At 48.5% G+C, this 19,295-nt stretch overlaps 2 protein-coding genes and 1 long non-coding RNA gene across 5 annotated transcripts in view; 1 reads left to right on the forward strand and 2 right to left on the reverse strand.

Annotated features, from left to right (window-relative positions):
• Positions 1 to 8,772, reverse strand: part of LOC116968900 (aryl hydrocarbon receptor nuclear translocator-like) — a 66,945-nt gene extending 58,173 nt beyond the window's left edge. The window contains exon 1 of the mRNA XM_033015883.1: positions 8,684 to 8,772. The gene's annotated coding sequence lies outside the window, so the exon portion shown is untranslated. The remainder of the gene's footprint in view (positions 1 to 8,683) is intronic.
• Positions 8,773 to 14,045: 5,273 nt separating this feature from the next.
• Positions 14,046 to 15,301, reverse strand: LOC116968941. Of its 3 annotated transcripts, none has more exons than XR_004410559.1 (3): positions 15,210 to 15,301; positions 15,027 to 15,129; positions 14,046 to 14,216 (listed from the first exon to the last, which is right to left on the reverse strand). It is a non-coding gene; the product is annotated as an uncharacterized LOC116968941 (long non-coding RNA). The 3 variants fall into 3 exon arrangements; XR_004410560.1 differs by having other exon boundaries at positions 14,046 to 14,236; XR_004410561.1 differs by having other exon boundaries at positions 14,046 to 14,243.
• Positions 15,302 to 16,481: 1,180 nt separating this feature from the next.
• LOC116968940 (ubiquitin carboxyl-terminal hydrolase MINDY-1-like) lies at positions 16,482 to 19,047 on the forward strand. The gene is made up of 2 exons (XM_033015936.1): positions 16,482 to 17,071; positions 18,850 to 19,047. The coding sequence occupies exons 1-2, from the start codon at positions 16,520 to 16,522 to the stop codon at positions 19,027 to 19,029; spliced, it is 732 nt and encodes a 243-aa protein (XP_032871827.1). The 5' UTR covers positions 16,482 to 16,519; the 3' UTR covers positions 19,030 to 19,047.
• Positions 19,048 to 19,295: the final 248 nt, after the last annotated feature.

Here is a 19,295-nt window from a genome sequence, read left to right on the forward strand (position 1 = left end):
GCAGTGTGAGGAATGCCATCAACTAGAAACAGTTCAGCATGCCCTAGTTGCATGTAGGAGATATGAGACAGAAAGAGGATTTATGATCATTGAAATGAGGAAAATTGGATTGACAGAAATGTCAGTAAAGAACATTCTAGAGTGTGTGAGTATAGAAGCTGGGATGTAATGTTAAAATTGTACAAGGCATTGGTGAGACCAAATCTGGAGTATGGTGTACAATTTTGGTCGCCCAATTATAGGAAGGATGTCAACAAAATAGAGAGAGTACAGAGGAGATTTACTAGAATGTTGCCTGGGTTTCAACAACTAAGTTACAGAGATAGGTTGAATAAGTTAGGTCTTTATTCTCTGGAGCGCAGGAGGTTAAGGGGGGACTTGATAGAGGTCTTTAAAATGATGAGAGGGATAGACAGAGTTGATGTGATCAAGCTTTTCCCTTTGAGAATAGGGCAGATTCAAACAAGAGGACATGACTTCAGAATTAAGGGACAGAAGTTTAGGGGTAACATGAGGGGGAACTTCTTTACTCAGAGAGTGGTAGCGGTGTGGAATGAGCTTCCCGTGGAAGTGGTGGCGGCAGGTTCGTTGGTATCATTTAAAAATAAATTGGATAGGCATATGGATGAGAAGGGAATGGAGGGTTATGGTATGAGTGCAGGCAGGTGGGACTAAGGGAAAAAAGTTGTTCGGCACAGACTTGTAGGGCCGAGATGGCCTGTTTCCGTGCTGTAATTGTTATATGGTTATATGGTTATATGGTGGAGGGAAAGGAAAAGGAATAAAGTTGTTGTTTGATTTCTTGAGGGCCTCTGGGCTTATAAAAAGGATCTAATATAAAGACATGAGTACTGTGGAATGAAGCCAGAAGGTGGCAGCAATGCAACATTGTGGATGCCGGCTGCTGTAAAACTCCAAAGAAGAAGAAGTAGAATTAGCTCAGAGAAGACTACCACGGACACTTGGACTCTGTGTGACTCTCTCTCTCAATAAAGTTCGTTCAGATTCTACCTCCGTTTTGTAATGGTCTTTGTTGGAAAATTTCGAACATAATTGGCGCCCAACGTGGGGCCAATTATGCTCGAAATTTTCCAACAAAGACTATTACAAAAACGGGGGTAGAATCTGAACGGACTTTATCGAGAGAGGGGACTCCCACGGACACTTGGGCTCTGTGTGACTCTCTCTCTCAATAAAGTTCATTCAGTTTCTACCTCCGTTTTTGTAATAGTCTGTTGGAAAATTTCTAACAGGGGGTTGCACGAAAGGTCACTGGGTCATAGGGCTCGACGCACGGAGCCACTAAATCCAACTGGAGGACATCCGTCACTTCCGGTATATGTTATCAATGCTAGAAACGCGTACTTTCCTACCTGTTAAAAACCTCCAAAATGTTGAATTTTTGCGCTGAAAAAAATTGTGGGAGTCGGGGTAAGTGTGAGAGGCACATACCCAACTTTAGAATTCCAAACGTGAAGCGAAATGAAGGTAAAGAGAAGCGAGAACTGAAGGGACAACAGCAGCTAAAGTGCTTGGTGAACATTGAAAATATTGGGAATTAGAGCGTTTGCTCACTGCATTTCATCAAGTAAGGCATTATTTGTGTTCAAGAAGGAACTGCAGATGCTGGAAGATCGAAGGTACACAAAAATGCTGGAGAAACTCAGCGGGTGCAGCGGCATCTATGGAGCGAAGGAAATAGGTGATGTTTTGGGCCGAAACCCTTCTCCAGACTGAACCCTTCTTCAGGCATTATTTGTGTTTTTTCTTGATTCCTTTGGTATCTAAAAATTCTCAGATGGCACAATGGGCTAAGTGTTCGGCTGGCAACCGGAAGGTAGCTGGTTTGAATCCCGCTTGGAGTGCATACTGTCGTTGTGTCCTTGGGCAAGACACTTCACCCACCTTTGCCTGTGTGTGTCCTTGGGCAAGACACTTCACCCACCTTTGCCTGTGTGTGTGGATGTAATAATGTGAAGCACTTTGGGGTCAATGCAAGTTGACTAAAAATGTGCTATATAAATAAAGAAATTTAAATTTAAATTTAGAAGTGATAAATCTGGCAGTAAATTTTTCTTCAGATGCGTTTTCATTTTGTATGTAAAAACCCACGAGAACCATGGGCGATTTAAAAAAATTACAGCCAGATTTATCACTTCTGAAACTTTTTAGATGCCAAAGGAATCAAGAAAAAACACAAATAATGCCTTGCTGTTGATGAAATGCAGTGAGCAAACGGCCAATGTACGCCAAGCACTCTGGTTGTTGTTGTCCCTTCAGCTCTCGTTTTTATCTACCGTCATTTCTCCTCACTTTTGGAATTCTGAAGTATGCTAAATGTCTCACACACTTATCCCGATTTCCATTATTATTTACAGCGCAAAAATTGACAATTTCAGTCACACTCGGTGGTGGTAAGCTACTTCTGTAGCCACAGCTGCCCTGGGGCAGACTGACGGTAGTGTGGCTGCCATTCTGCGCCTACGGCCCCTCCGACCACCACCAGTCACTCACACACATTCACACACAGGCAAAGGTGGGTGAAGTGTCTTGCCCAAGGACACAACGACAGTATGCACTCCAAGCGGGATTCGAACCGGCTACCTTCCGGTTGCCAGCCGAACACTTAGCCCATTGTGCCATCTGTTGTCCATCAATTACCATCAATGGTAAGTGCCTACCTGCAGTTCATCGCATGTAATCCATTTAACCATATAACCATATAACAATTACAGCACGGAAACAGGCCATCTCAACCCTTCTAGTCCGTGCCGAACACGTATTCTCCCCTAGTCCCATATACCTGCGCTCAGACCATAACCCTCCATTCCTTTCCCGTCCATATAACTATCCAATTTATTTTTAAATGATAAAAACGAACCTGCCTCCACCACCTTCACTGGAAGCTCATTCCACACAGCCACCACTCTCTGAGTAAAGAAGTTCCCCCTCATGTTACCCCTAAACTTCTGTCCCTTAATTCTCAAGTCATGTCCCCTTGTTTGAATCTTCCCTACTCTCAGTGGGAAAAGCTTATCCACTGAGTAGCCTAGCAACAGGTCAAGGGTCGTGACCCGACTGCCGTGAAACCTCCCTATAGATAAGTCTTTAGTCTTGACTTAAAAGAGTCGATGGAGGGGGCAGTTCTGATGGGAAAGGGGGATGCTGTTCCACAGTCTAGGAGCTGCAACCACAAAGGCCCGATCGCCCCTGAGCTTATGCCTAGACCGTGGGATATTCAGCAGCCCCAAGTCGGCCGATCTGAGGGGCCTGGAGGTGGAGTGGTGGGTGAGAAGACTTTTTATGTAGGTGGGGGCAGGGCAAGCCCATTGAGGGCTTTGTAGACATGGAGGAGGATCTTGAAATGTATACGGAACCGCACAAGGAGCCAGTGGAGAGAGTTTCGCCAGGATCGGGGTGATGATGTGGTCCCTTTTTCGGGTGCCCGTCAGGAGTCTCGCACACTGCGGCGTTTTGGACCAGTTGCAGGCGGGACAGGGAGGATTGGCTGATGCCAGTGTAAAGGGAGTTGCAGTAATCTAGGCGGGAGGAGATGAATGTGTGGATGATCTTTTCCAGGTCATCAAACTGGAGGAATTGTTTTATTTTAGCTATCATCCGAAGCGTTTTATTATTGTCATATGTCCCAGATAGGACAATGAAATTCTTACTTGTTGCAGCACAACAGAATATATATAATATATAATATAATATAGACTTCATACTGGAGTTGGACGTTTCAAGTAAGTAAATAAGTTTATTGGCCACGTATTCACATACAAGGAATTTGCCTTGGTGCTCCGCCCACAATAATAATAATAATAATAATAATAATAATATATTTTATTGTCATTGCACATAAGAGCAACGAGATTTGGTCTGCAGCTTCCAACCGATGTCATAACATAAATAACTAATAAAATTTAGATTTAGATATCCCGATAACATGGATTGTAAAAAGAACAGTAAAACAGTCAAAGGTACACAAAAATGCTGGAGAAACTCAGCGGGTGCAGCAGCATCTATGGAGCGAAGGAAATAGGTAACGTTTCGGGCCGAAACCCTTCTTCAAAGACGTTGCCTATTTCCTTTGCTCCATAGATGCTGCTGCACCCGCTGAGTTTCTCCAGCATTTCTGTGCCCCTTCGATTTTCCAGCATCTGCAGTTCCTTCTTGAGTAAAACAGTCAAAAACAGTTCAACAGACTAAAGTGCAGATGTGTCTGTGTGACGTGACCATCCGAGGGAGACAGTCCGTGGGGGTGGGGGGCACTCGGCAGGGCCGGTTCAGAGCCGCTATAGCTCTGGGAATGAAGCCGTTCCTGAGTCTGAAGGCTCGGGCGTAGAAGGCCTTGTAACGTCTGCCGGAGGGAAGTAGTTCGAACAGTCCATTACAAGGGTGTGAGGAGACTTTATGGATGCTGACGGCCTTCCTGAGGCACCGTGTGTGGTAGATGCCCTCCAAGGCTGGTAGCTGTGTCCCAATAGTAACAACATGACATACAGTGACAGTTACGAATGACTCAGAAAACACTAAACAATAATAATAGCCATATATAACCATATAATAATTACAGCACGGAAACAGGCCATCTCGGCCCTTCTAGTCCGTGCCAAACACTTACTCTCCCCTAGTCCCATCTACCTGCACTCAGACCATAACCCTCCATTCCTTTCCCGTCCATACACCTATCCAATTTATTTTTAAATTATAAAATCGAACCTGCCTCCACCACTTCCACTGGAAGCTCATTCCACACAGCTACCACTCTCTGAGTAAAGAAGTTCCCCCTCATGTTACCCCTAAACGTCTGTCCCTTGATTCTCCATTCATGTATAATAAAACATTAATGATAAAACACCATTGATCAAGCATGTGAACCAACAAAATACCAGATCAAAGGGAGGCTACAGATTTTTGGGGCTGTTGAGTAGAGCAACTACTCGTGGATAAAAACTGCTTTTATGTCTGGTTGTGGCAGCTTTGACAGTCCGGAGTCGCCTTCCAGAGGGAAGTGATTCAAAGAGTTTGTGGCCAGGGTGAGAGGGGTCAGAGATGATCTTGCCCACTCGCTTCCTGGCCCTTGCAGTGTACAGTTCATCAATGGAGGGAAGGTTGCAGCCAATAACCTTCTCAGCTGATCGGACGATTCGCTGCAGCCTCCAGGTGTCGCGCTTGGTGGCCGAGCCAAACCAGACCATGATGGAGAAGTAAGGACAGACTCTACGATGGCCGTGTAGAACAGTTTAAAACAATGCATTCCTTAAAAAAATTGCTGGATTCTTTTAAGAGCAGATTCTATCAATGCCGGGGCTACCCGAAGTGAGAGAAATCAATATTCGTACCACTGGGCGGTAAGCTGCCCAAGAGAAATACGAGATGCATGATAACGATACGTTGTAAACACTGCCCAGTCCATCATCGGCTCTGACCTCCCCACCATCGAGGGGATCTACCACAGTCGCTGCCTCAAAAAGGCTGGCAGCATCATCAAGGACCTACACCATCCTGGCCACTCACTCATTTCTCCGCTGCCATCAGGTAGAAGGTACAGGAGCCTGAAATCTGCAACATCCAGGTTCAGGAACAGCTTCTTTCCCACAGCCATCAGACTATCGGGACGACAGATGGCACAATGGGCTAAGTGTTCGGCTGGCGACCGGAAGGTGGCCGGTTCGAATCCCGCTTGGAGTGCATACTGTCGTTGTGTCCTTGGGCAAGACACTTCACCCACCTTTGCCTGTGTGTGAATGTGTGTGAATGTGTGTGAGTGAGTGGTGGTGGTCGGAGGGGCCGTAGGCGCAGATTGGCAGCCACGCTTCCGTCAGTCTGCCCCTGGGCAGCTGTGGCTACAGAAGTAGCTTACCACCACCGAGTGTGACTGAGGAGTGAATGAATAATGCGATGTAAAGCGCCTTGAGTATTAGAAAGGCGCTATATAAATCCCATCCATTATTTTTATTATTATTATTAAACTCAACTCAAACAAAAATTTGAACTTTATATGCTTATTTATGTGTGTATTTATATTCAATGGTATATGGACACACTGATCTGTTCTGTATTTATTTATGCCTACAATATTCTGTTGTGCTGAAGCAAAGCAAGAATTTCATTGTCCTATCTGGGACTCTTGAATCTTGAATCTCTTGAATCTGGAATAATTGAATTACGTTTAGTGCAAGGTAAAGCCAGCAAAGTCCGATCAAGAGTAGCCCTAGGGTCACCAATGAGGTGGCTAGTAGTTCAGGACAGCTTTATTATCACTTAAAAATAAAATGTTCACATTCTGGTAACTACATTTCCTCAACCACCTCCAGGGGGTCTCCCCACAACACTCTACAGTCAATGAAAGATTCTTTGAACTTTAGACTTTGTTGTGTAATAGAGGAAATGGTGACTACTTTCCACACCACAGAGGACTGATATAACGAAGCAGTGAATATGAGGAGCAAGAGATACGGAAGTGTGGACCGAAGATAGACACAAAAAACTGGAGTAAGTCAGCGGGTCGGACCCCTTCTTCAGACGGCAGAAGGGTCTCTACGTGAAACGTCACCTATTGAGTCTGAAGAAGGGTCTCGACCAAAAACGTCACCTATTCCTTTTCTCCACAGATGCTGTCTGACCCGTTGAGTTACTCCAGCTTTTTGTGTCTACCTTGGTTTAAACCAGCATCTGCAGTTCCTTCCTGCAGAAGTGTGAAAATGCACACCTCCAGATTCAGGGACAGTTTCTTCCCAGCTGTTATCAGGCAACTGAACCGTCTTTTACAGTTGTATAGGGCTCTGGTAAGACCACATCTGGACTATTGTGTACAGTTTTGGTCTCCTAATTTGAGGAAGGACATCCTTGTGATTGAGGCAGTGCAGCGTAGGTTCACAAGATTGATCCCTGGGATGGCGGGACTGTCAAATGAGGAAAGATTGAAAAGACTAGGCTTGTATTCACTGGAGTTTAGAAGGATGAGGGGAAGGACCTTATAGAAACATAAAAGATTATAAAAAGACTGGACAAGCTAGATGCATGAAAAATGTTCCCAATGTTGGGTGAGCCCAGAGCCAGGGACCACAGTCTTAGAAAAAAGGGGAGGCCATTTAAGACTTAGGTGAGAAAAGACCCAATCAGTACCCTGTTCCTGCCTTCTCCCCATAGCCTCGACCTGAATGACAATAGGTGCAGGAGTAGGCCATTTCGGCCCTTCGAGCCAGCACCGCCATTCAATGTGATCATGGCTGATCATCCCCAATCAGTAGCTCGTTCCTGCCTCGACCTTAAAGAACATGGATAGGTGACATTTCAGGTTGTGACTCTTCTTCAGACTGATTGTAGGGTCCCAACCAAAGATCGGAGCAAGATAGGCTACTCCTGCGAAATACAATGGGCTGACGTGTAGTACGCTATGGAGGGGATCCTGGGCATTTTTCCCCGCCCATTTTAGTAACCTGAGCCTACCTGACCCGACCCGACTCGCAGTGTAATCAATGTTGCGGGGCAACAGTTTGTGTGGGTTAGATTCATAAATCTGTCAGTTCATACTTCTTGTCAACAATAAAATTTGACTCTGGTAATTGTCTTTTTTAATGTTTTTTAAATCATTTCTTTTTAAATGGCTCACAAGCAGTGTTTGAGTTGATTTTGTAGTAACCGAAACCGACCCGACTCGCAGGGTAATTGACATTGCGGGGGAACTATTTGTGTGTGATATAAGGTTAGATTCATAATTCTGTTAGTTCATAATTCTGTTAATTCTTGTTAAATAATGGATGGGATTTATATAGCGCCTTTCTAATACTCAAGGCGCTTTACATTGCATTATTCATTCACTCCTCAGTCACACTCGGTGGTGGTAAGCTACTTCTGTAGCCACAGCTGCCCTGGGGCAGACTGACGGAAGCGTGGCTGCCAATCTGCGCCTACGGCCCCTCCGACCACCACCAATCACTCACACACATTCACACACATTCACACACAGGCAAAGGTGGGTGAAGTGTCTTGCCCAAGGACACAACGACAGTATGCACTCCAAGCGGGATTCGAACCGGCCACCTTCCGGTCGCCAGCCGAACACTTAGCCCATTGTGCCATCTGTCGTCCCAACATTAAAGAATAAGATGTTTATAAACACACATACATGAAAATTATATAAATGTATATAATCATATAACACACACAATTATATTTCTTCTGATCCAATAATGAACTTTATTTCAGACTAGACAAGGGACATTAAATAAGAAACATTGTAAATAAGAAACATTGTAAACCTCCCCGCAACTTCACACACACTAGGCCTTATCCCCCCCGGCACTCCCTCGCCTGCCCCCTCACTACAATGTCTCCCCCCCTCCTATGCCCCTCTCCCCTGGCCCCACACTCCCTCTCCTCGCTGTCCCGGACCCCACACTCCCTCTCCTCGCTGCCCCGGACCCCACACTCCCTCTCCCGCTGCCCCGAACTTCAGTCCCAACTATCCATGTTCTGCAGAGATGCTATCTGAACTTCTGAGCCACTCCACCGCCATTCAGTGTCCCTTTTTTTAACCTGCAACAAATACCAACATTTTTCTCTGAACCAGTTTGTCAACATTCCCTTTAACCCACACCTAAAAATAGGTGCTACCACAATAAACATCAGCATGATGGTAAAGTTTAATTCTGTCAACAAAAGCAAATCACTTCACCTTCTCAAATCCGTGTGCAGAATTTCTTGCAGCAGAGAAATAAGCCCTTCGGTCCATCGAGTCTCTGCTGGATCTCGTAGCAACCCCCATACATTTCACGCTGTCTCGGCAAGGCCAGCCGCACAATCGCTTCCTTCCTGCCTCTAGCGTATCCAAACCCTGAATATGTTTCAGTAAGATACCCTCTCATCCTTCTAAATTCCATAGTATACAAGCCCAGTCGCTCCATTCTATCAACATATGATAGTCCCGCCATCCCGGGAACAAACACTACTATTGTTTGTTTTTTGAATATATATTAGATTGAGGGGGGATCTTATAGAAACTTACAAAATTCTTAAGGGGTTGGACAGGCTAGATGCAGGAAGATTGTTCCCGATGTTGGGGAAGTCCAGAACAAGGGGTCACAGTTTAAGGATAAGGGGGAAATCATTTAGGACCGAGATGAGGAAAACATTTTTCACACAGAGAGTGGTGAATCTGTGGAATTCTCTGCCACAGAAGGTAGTTGAGGCCAGTTCATTGGCTATATTTAAGAGGGAGTTAGATGTTGCCCTTGTGGCTAAAGGGATCAGGGGGTATGGAGAGAAGGCAGGTACAGGATACTGAGTTGGATGATCAGCCATGATCATATTGAATGGCGGTGCAGGCTCGAAGGGCCGAATAGCCTACTCCTGCACCTATTTTCAATGTTTCTATATGTATATGTGTGTGGAGATAAATATATAAATATATATACATGTGTGTGTACTTGTGGGTATGTGTATATATACACGCTGTATTTTTTTCCTCTCGTCTATCATATTATTTACAGTGTACTATGTTTACATATTCTGTTTTGCCTCTGCAGTAAAGGCCCTGTCCCACTATACAATGTCACTCACGAACTCTCCCGTGTTTTCCCCTTGATTCGAACTCGGGGAATGTCGGGGAATATCGGTAGCGAGCCCTTAGGAGCCCGTCGATGTTTCGTAGCGGCTCGTAATGCCAGCCGTAGGAACTTCCGGGGCATCAGGTAAAGGGCCTGTCCTACTCTACGAGCTAATTCAACAGTCCTCCCGAGTTTCCCCTGATTCGAACTCAGAGAATTACGGTAATGGCCGCTCTTAGGGACTTGGGGCTCTCGTGAACATTTTTCAACATGTTGAAAAATCTTCACGAGCTTACCGCGTTTCCCGAGTTCCTGCCGTTAGCGTTGCGAGCCGCCAAGAGACGTCCCGAGCTCCGACGTACCCGCTACGTACATTCTACGTTCTTACCACGAGTCTGATTTTTTTTTAAACTCGGGAGAGCTCTTGAATTACCTCAGACAGTGGGACACATATTCTTAGAATAAAGGGGAGGCCATTTAAGACTGAGGTGAGAAAAAACCTTTTCACCCAGAGAGTTGTGAATTTGTGGAATTCCCTGCCACAGAGGGCAGTGGAGGCCAAGTCACTGGATGGATTTTAGAGAGAGTCAGATAGAGCTCTAGGGGTATGGGGAGAAGGTAGGCACGGGTTATTAATTGGGGACGATCAGCCATGATCACAATGAATGGCGGTGCTGGCTCGAAGGGCAGAATGGCCTCCTCCTGCACCAATTTTCTATGTTTCTATGACTGGCCCATTAGTCAGGACATGTTGAAAAATGTCCACGAGTTAAAAAAATAGCCCTGAGTACCTACGAACGGCTATTACCGTAATTCTCCGAGTTCGAATCAAGGGGAAAACTCGGGAGAGTTCGTAAAAACTCGTGAAAAGTGGGACAGGGACTTAAGAATTTCATTGTTCCATCTGGGATACACAACAATACGATACGATACAATGGCACCTTATTGTCAGACCGATGTCTGAAATTTGTTTTTTGTATATAGCCATACAATAAGTAAGTAAGTAAGTAAGTAAGTAAGTTTATTGGCCCAGTATTCACACACAAGGAATTTGCCTTGGTGCAAATGCACTCTTGTTGAAGAAAGAATTGTCTGGAAATATTACAATCTGGTTTGGGAATTGCTCTGCCCAGGACAAGAAGGCTCTGCAGAGTAGTGCGTTCGGGCCGAATGCACTATGGGAACTTCACTCGCCCCCCTGCAGGAACTATACATCAGGAGGTGCAACTCCAGAGCCAATAAAATCATGGAAGACCCTTTCCACCCCTGCAATGGATTGTTCCAGCTGCTACGGTCAGGCAAACGCCTCCGTTGCCATGCTGTATGGTCTGGCAACTGCTCTGTCTCCGACCGGAAGGCATTGCAGATGGTGGTATGAAAATTGCCCAACGCATCACCGGTTCCTCGCTCCCCTCCATTGAGTCTGTCCAAAGCAAGCGTTGTCTGCGGAGGGCGCTCAGCATCGCCAAGGACTGCTCTCACCCCAACCATGGACTGTTTACCCTCCTACCATCCGGGAGGCGCTACAGGTCTCTCCGTTGCCGGACCAGCAGGTCCAGGAACAGCTTCTTCCCTGCGGCTGTCACACTACTCAACAATGTACCTCGGTGACTGCCAATCACCCCCCTCCCCGGGACACTCCTCCCACAGGAAAAACACAATGTCTGTATACATGTAAATAGTTTTATTTATTGAAATCATATTCTATGTCGCTCTTCCAGGGAGATGCTAACTGCATTTCGTTGTCTCTGTACTGTACACTGACAATGACAATTAAAGTTGAATCTGAATCTGAATCTGAATCTGTGAGAACAGAGAGGTTGAGAAGGAGTTTCTTCCCAGAGGCCATTAGGACTGTAAACTCCTATCTGACCAGGGACTAACTGTTACTGTATCTACTGCTTTTTTTTTTTTAAATCAGTTTTTTTCCCTCCGCCCACAATATTTAATATGTAAAGAATATGTGATTCTGTTTGGTTGTTTGTTTGTTTGTCTTTTTAATAATAATAATAATAAATTTTATTTATGGGCGCCTTTCAAGAGTCTCAAGGACACCTTACAAAAATTGAGCATGTAGAGGAAAAACATGTAAGGGGAATGAAATAAATAGTAGAGACATGACTAGTACACAAAGTAAAGACAGAATTCAATACAAAACACAGTATGAGGCAATTAATGCACAGATGAAAAGGGACGGGGACGTGGGGCTAAGGATAGGCAGAGGTGAAGAGATGGGTCTTGAGGCGGGACTGGAAGATGGTGAGGGACACGGAATTGCGGATCAGTTGGGGGAGGGAGTTCCAGAGCCTGGGAGCTGCCCTGGAGAAGGCTCTGTCCCCAAAACTGCGGAGGTTGGACTTGTGGATGGAGAGGAGACCGGCTGATGTGGATCTGAGGGACCGTGAGGGTTGGTAGGGGGAGAGGAGGTCAGTGAGATATTTTTGCACAAAGTCCGCGAGCATTGCTGCTTTTCATTTCACTGCACATCTCGTATGTGTATGTGACGAATACACTTGACTTGACTTGAGATGCTGGTGACTTGACCAAATCTTGACGATTTATTATCTGAATGGTGGCCGATTAGGAAAAGGGGAGATGCAACGAGACCTGGGTGTCATGGTACACCAGTCATTGAAAGTAGGAATTCTTCTTCTTATTGAGTCCACACACAAGATTAGAAGTTGTTCAGCCAGAGCTGAACACACTTCTCGGCATCTGCACAATGGTGTCTGTCTTGCGCTTCTTGTGCGTCTTGTGCGTGGTGGTGGAAAGATTGTTTGAAACAGGGCCGCGACGTGAACGCTCTTTCCTTGACCCCGAAAGTAGGAATGCAGGTGCAGCAGGCAGTGAAGAAAGCAAATGGTATGTTAGCATTCATAGCAAAAAGATTTGAGTATAAGGGCAGGGAGGTCCTACTGCAGTTGTACAGGGTCTTGGTGAGACCACACCTGGAGTATTGCGTACAGTTTTGGTCTCCTAATCTGTGGAAGGACAGACATTCTTGCCGTAGAGGGAGTACAAAGAAGGTTCACCAGGCTGATTCCTGGGATGGCAGGACTATCATTTGAATAAAGACTGGATAGACTAGGCTTGTACTCGCTAGAATTTAGAAGATTGAGGGGGGATCTTATAGAAACTTACACAATTCTTAAGGGGTTGGACAGGCTAGATGCAGGAAGATTGTTCCCGATGTTGGGGAAGTCCAGAACTAGGGGTCACACAGTTTAAGGATAAGAGGGAAGTCTTTTAGGACCGAGATGAGAAAAACATTTTTTTTTCCCACACAGAGAGTGGTGAATCTGTGGAATTCTCTGCCACAGAACAAATGACAGCGACATTCTTTCAGCAAACTAGCAACCACTTATTCCTTAAACATGCAGATACAGCAGGAATTGAAACATCTGAATCATTTAAGACATTTAATTAATGCAGGAATCTGATGCCTACACCATCTTAAAGCCGCGGTCTCCGGTGAGGAAGAGCCGATCCTGGACTGACTCTGGACTCTGGTCCTGTACACGGGGGGGAAATGGAGGAGGACTGGCCAAATCTTTGTGCCTTCTACCACAGTGATGAATGCTGTGGTGGATGTTTGTGTTACAGTTTTATTGTGTGTTCTTTATTATTGTACTGCTGCTGACAACCCAAATTTCCACCGACCCTGGTTGTGTGGTAATAAATTATATCTATCTATCTATCTAGTTGAGGCCACAGTTCATTGGCTATATTTAAGAGGGAGTTAGATGTGGTCCTTGTGGCTAAAGGGATCAGGGGGTATGGAGAGAAGGCAGGGATGGGATACTGAGTTGGATGATCATATTGAATGGCGGTGCAGGCTCGAAGGGCCGAATGGCCTCTACTTCCTGCACCTATTTTCTATGTCTGAAGAAGGGTTTCGGTCCGAAACGTCGCCTATTTCCTTCGCTCCATAGATGCTGCTGCACCCGCTGAGTTTCCCCAGCAATTTTGTGTACCACCTATTGTCTATGTTTCTGTTTCTATGATGCTGGTGAAGTCAATCTTGATCCAAGGTATCTTGGACCCTTTGATCTTGACCAGGTGAAGCTGAGCCGAGGTCCTCCGACCAGCTGGGGGCGCGGTGCTGGGAGGACCTCCCACCCGTTTGCGCTGCGGGGCAGAGGGAGGAGGGGGGGGGGCGGGAGGAAGTTTGACACTTCCGGCCGCCGGCTCCGTCGCCCTTCACTTCCGGCCGTCCACCGCCGCCGCCGCCGCCGCCCTCCTCCCACAAAAGTCACTTTCTTCGCGGTTAGGGGAGCTGCAAGCGCCGGGAGTTACCTCAGAATCTGCTCGTCTCGTCGAGTGGCAGCGGGCGTGGGGCCGGGAGCGGGGGGGGGAGAGCCGATTTTTTTTTTTTTCCGATGTCATGTTATTGTGGTGGGGAGGAGGGGGGTGACGTCAGCAGGTGAGGGTGAGGGGGGACAAAGTAACGCAGAGGTTAGTGTGGGGGGGGGGGGCGGGTTGAAGAGAGGGGGGTGTGTGTTGGGGGGGGGGGGTCTCCTCAAGGAGGGAGGCAGATATTTATCTCCCTGAGGGGTTTTCTGCATCAAAAATAACAATTTGGGGGACCCTCTCCTCAATAATTCCCCTCCGCCTCCATAATCTCCTCTTCCCCTCAATAAGCCCACTCCTCCATCAAATAACCTCCTCCCTCCATCAAATAACTCCTCCCTTCAGACGAAACCTAGGCCGCATTAAGAAACCGCCTCCCGCCAGCAAAAACAGCCGCCCGGCAGCAAAGAACCGCGGCCCGGCAGAAAGAGCAAAGACCCGCCGGGCCGCCAGCAAAGAACCCGCGGCGGCCCCGCAAGAAGCCCACGCCGCCAGCAAAGAACCGCCGCGCAGCAAAGAACCGAGGCGGCCAGCAAAAGAACCCACGGCGGCCCCGCAAGAAGCCACCCACGCGCCGAAAGAACCCGCGGCCGGCAGCAAAGAACCCCGGCCGGCAGCAAAGAACCCCAGGCCGGCAGCAAAGAACCCGCGGCAGCAAAGAACCGCCGGCCGGCAGCAAAGAACCGCCGCCCGGCAGCAAAGAACCGCGGCCCGGCAGCAAAGAACCCGCCGGCGGCCAGCAAAGAACGCCGGGCAGCAAAACGCGCGGCAGCAAAGACCCCGCCGGCGGCCAGCAAGAACCCCCCGGCCGGCAGCAAAGAACCGCGGCCCGGCAGCAAAGAACCCCAGGCCGGCAGCAAAGGAACCGCCGCCCGCCAGCACAGACCCGCCGGCCCGGCAGCCAAAGAACCGCCGGCCGGCAGGAAAGAACCGCGGCGGCCAGCAAAGACCCGCCGGCCCGGCAGCCAAGAACCGCCTGCCGGCAGGAAAGAACCCCCGGCCGCAGCACAAGAACCCCCGGCCCCGGCAGCAAAGACCCGCAGGCCGGCAGCAAAGAACACCCGGCCCGGCAGCAAAGACCCGCGGCCGGCAGCAAGAAACGCGCGGCGGCCAGCAAATAACCTCCTTCCTCCATCAAATAACCTCCTTCCTTCATTAAATAACCCTCTTCTTCCATCAAATAACCTCCTTCCATCAAATAACCCTCCTTCCTCCATCAAATAACCTCTTCCCTTCATCAAATAACCTCCTCCCTCCATCAAATAACTCTCTTCTTCCATCAAATAACCCTCTTCATCAAATAACCCCCTCCCTTCATTAAATAACCCTCTTCTTCCATCAAATACCCCCCTCCCTTCATCAAATAACCTCCTTCCCTCCATCAAATAACTCTCTTCATCAAATAACCCCCTCCCTTCATTAAATAACCCTCTTCTTCCATCAAATAACCTCCTTCCTTCATTAAATAAGCTCCTTCCTCCATCAGCTAATCCCTCAAATCAACTCCCTCCCTCCTCCGTAACCCCCTTGTCCCTCAATACCTCCCTGACATCCCCGCTTGCCCCTCATTAATAACCCTCCTTCCCTCAATAACGTCCCACACCCTCAATAACCTCCCCACCCCAACCTCAATTCCTCCTGAGCAAAACGCCGCCTCTAAAATAACCCCCCTCCCTCTCCCCCCCCCCCCCCCCCATGACCAATATCTTCCTCTGTCCGCCCAAAGGGTCTGGGTGCAGCGGTCGAAGGTGGAAGGAGACGACCTTTGAACCCCCAACCCGGGAAGCGGGGAGGTGACGGATGTCAAAGGTCGAGGTGTCCATCAGGTCAAAGGGGTCTGGGGTCAAAGGTTGAGGAACGGCACCCGGTCAACGCCACGGGTCGAAAGGTCGCGGGAGGGTGTCAACAACTCAAAGGGTCCAGGCGCGGGGGTCAAAAGTGGAGGGGCTAGAGGACCCAAGCGGTGGGGAACAGGGGTTAGGTTTTGGCACTAGGTTTTGTACCTCCTCCCTCCAAGGGAGGGCAAAGCAAGGCCAGGGAAGTCTTTGTCCCGATACCTCGGAAGGGGCTTCCTACCTAGCTTCAAGCCGGAGCCTTGGAACACTGCGCGTGGGGGCGTGAGAAGCCTCCAGATAGAAACACCCCTGAGCTGATCCAAGTTACAGACGGTGGTGTCTGTGAACAAAACAGTTGGAGCCCAGGGCAACGTTGGTAGGCCAGCAAGAGACCAGGACTACGCCTTGCTTTTGCTTCTGTGGGATATGTTGAGCAACGACAAAGACTAAACTTCCTCCTTGCCCAGAGACGTTTCTGACTGAAGTGGCTCCATATAACGGATATTTGCAGTCTGCAAAAAGAGATACCCACCCTAATCCCATTTTGCTGCTCCTGGCACGTCCAAATACCTCTGTTGGAGATAGCAAGACAAATTGTCGGGACTGTCCGAAACTCGGAACGAAAAAAACACTGCACGTTCAAACTGTGTGCGATGGTTGAAGATTAAAGAAATCGATTGAGGGGATTGTTATCAGTATCTCGAAGGACAAGGGATCCAGTGGTTTACCGTGACGGTTTCCTTGAGAGAGAGAGGCCAGTTGAGGTTGGAGTCTCTGGCCATGGACAACGCTGCGTTTGAAAAGGGCGACAGTATAGGTCTGGACACACGACCAGCCGCCGCATCGGTCAGCGCCAAGCCGTCCGACTCCGGTGATTCCGGCCGGATGGAAGGTTGCTCGGACGGTCTGGAGGGGGCCGGGAAGATGACGGGGACCGACTCCCAGGAGCCGGACAGCGGCAAGGAGCCGCTGCCCTGCGTCTTGGCCCTGGCGGAGTCCGACGGAGACGTGGCCAGCCTGACTCCCTCGCTGGGCTCCCCGGACGAGGAGGAGATGGGGGACGATCTGGCGGAGGCCGAGGGCCCCCTGGCCGAGAGCGCGGACTCCGACCGGGTCTCCGCCCCGTCGCTGGGGGGCTGCAGCGAGACGGAGCAAGACGGCGCGCAGGGGGCCGCGCCGAAGCCCGAGGTCTACCGGGGTGACCCCAGCAACACCTTCTATTACGTCAAGTGGATCAGCTGGAAGGGCGAGAAGACTCCCGTCATCACCCAGAGTGAAAACGGGCCCTGCCCCTTGATCGCCATCATGAACATCTTGTTCCTGAGATGGAAGGTAGACTTGCAGCGGTTTCATCCCCTGAGTTATAGTCATAGTGTGATACAGCGCGGAAACAGGCCCTTCGGCCCAATTTGCCCACACCGGCCAACATGCCCCAGCTACACTAGTCCCACCTGCCCACGCTTGGTCCATATCCCTCCAAACATGTCCTATCCATGTACCTGTCTAGCTGTTTCTCAAATGTTCGGATAGTCCCAGCCTCAACTACCTCCTCCGGCAGCTCGTTCCATACACCTGTGTGGAAAAAGTTATCCCTCAGATTCCTATTAAATCTTTTTCCCTTCACCTTGAACCTATGTCATCTGGTTCTCGATTCCTCTACTCTGGGCAAAATGCTTTCACTCTATCTATTCCCCTCGTGATCTTTTCCACCTCTATAAGATCACCCCTCATCCTCCTGCACTCCAAGGAATAGAGGAGTCCCAGCCTGCTCAACCTCTGGTCCACAGTTCACCTAGGCTGGGCAAGAGACTCTGTACGTCTACCCCGATCTATTCCTCTCATGATTTTGTACACCTCTATAAGATCACCCCTCTATAAGATCACCCCTCATCCTCCTGCACTCCAAGCAATAGAGACCCAACCTCTCCCGATAGCTCAGAATCCTGGCAACATCCTCGTAAATCTTCTCCGCACCCTTTCCAGCTTGACGACATCTTTCCTGTAACACGGTGCCCACACATCACGCCTTCTCTCTTCTTTTAAGACCTTCCCTCTCTGGCCAAGAGCTGGGTTACCCTCCTCAGCACCTCCCAAAGTGGCTAAGTATCAGATGTTGTCCTTGAATGCTTTGGGACCTTGCTTCATTTCACTCCGTGAAAGGCAAAGATCCTACAGCGATCAAGATAGACCACTCGACGAAAAAGACGTAGTACGGTCATGGGCAGATTCATGGGTGATTTTCGGTCCCATTTCCGTAACCGGCTTCCGTCCCCGCACCAAAGATCCCGTAGCGGAACAAAGATACTAGTGCGGAGACGGAAGCCGGTTACGGAAACATCCTCGAAGTTATTTGGTAAAAATCTTCTCCTCATTTTCAGAATTTAAATTCTCCGAGATCTTGGGTTTCCTCCAAAGACGTGCAGGTTTGTAGGTTAATTGGCTTGGTGTAAATGTAAAATTGTCGTCAGTGCGTGTAGGAGAGGGCTAGCGTACAGGGACCGCTGGTCGGCGCAGACATCAGCAAATAGGAGCGAAGGGAGGGGATGGCACGCCGGGTCCTAGCGCCCGCCCGGTGGGTGCGACATAGCACCACTCAGAAGCAAAGATCCTACAGCGAGCAAGATAGTCCACTCGACGAAAAAGAGGTAGTACAGTCATGGGCAGATTCATGGGTAGTTTAAGGCCCCATTTCCGTAACCGGCTTCTGTCTCTGCACCAAAGATCCCGTAGGATAATAGTGCGGAGACGGAAACCGGTTACGGAAACATCCTTGTAAAAAAAGTTATTTGGTAAAAATCTTCTCCCCATTTTCAGATTTTTAATTTACTGTTCCCCCGCAATGTTGATTACACTGCGAGTCGGGTCGGGTCGGGTCGGGTTACTGAAATGGATGAAAAAAGGGCCCACGTTCCGCTCCGTTGCGTACTACACGTCAGCCCATTGCATTTAGGAGTGGTCTATCTTGCTCCGCTATAGGATCTTTGGTGAAAGGTGCTGTTGAAATGGAAATTTGAGTGCTAACTTCAAAAAGAATTTAAAAAAAGATGTAACAATCAGTGACCATATTGCTTCAGAACAATCCCTGGATATTTCCTTTTTTTTCCCTGCAGGTCAAGATACCACCGAAGACTGAGGTGATATCGGTTGAACAGTTGATGATCCTTCTCGGTAACTATAGATCCACTTCAGTCAAACGGTTCCAACGCTCGATTGACCAGTGTCTTATGTCCAGCTCATTGAAAACTCTGAGGAGACAAGGGACTGCGGAGAGACACAAAATACTGGAGTAACTCAGTGGGACAGGCAGCATCACTGGAGAGAAGGAATGGGCGATGTCTCGGGTCGAGACCCTTCTTCAGACTGATGTCAGGGGAGGGGGGCGGGACAGAGATAGAATGTAGTCGGAGACAATAGACAATAGGTGCAGGAGTAGGCCATGCGGCCCTTCGAGCCAGCACCGCCATTCAATGTGATCATGGCTGATCATCCCCAATCTGTATCCCCTTCCTGCCTTCTCCCCATATCCCCTGACTCCGCTATTTTTAAGAGCCCTATC

This window comes from Amblyraja radiata, chromosome 47, assembly GCF_010909765.2.
Source record: "Amblyraja radiata isolate CabotCenter1 chromosome 47, sAmbRad1.1.pri, whole genome shotgun sequence".
In the NCBI taxonomy this organism is placed as follows: domain Eukaryota; kingdom Metazoa; phylum Chordata; class Chondrichthyes; order Rajiformes; family Rajidae; genus Amblyraja; species Amblyraja radiata.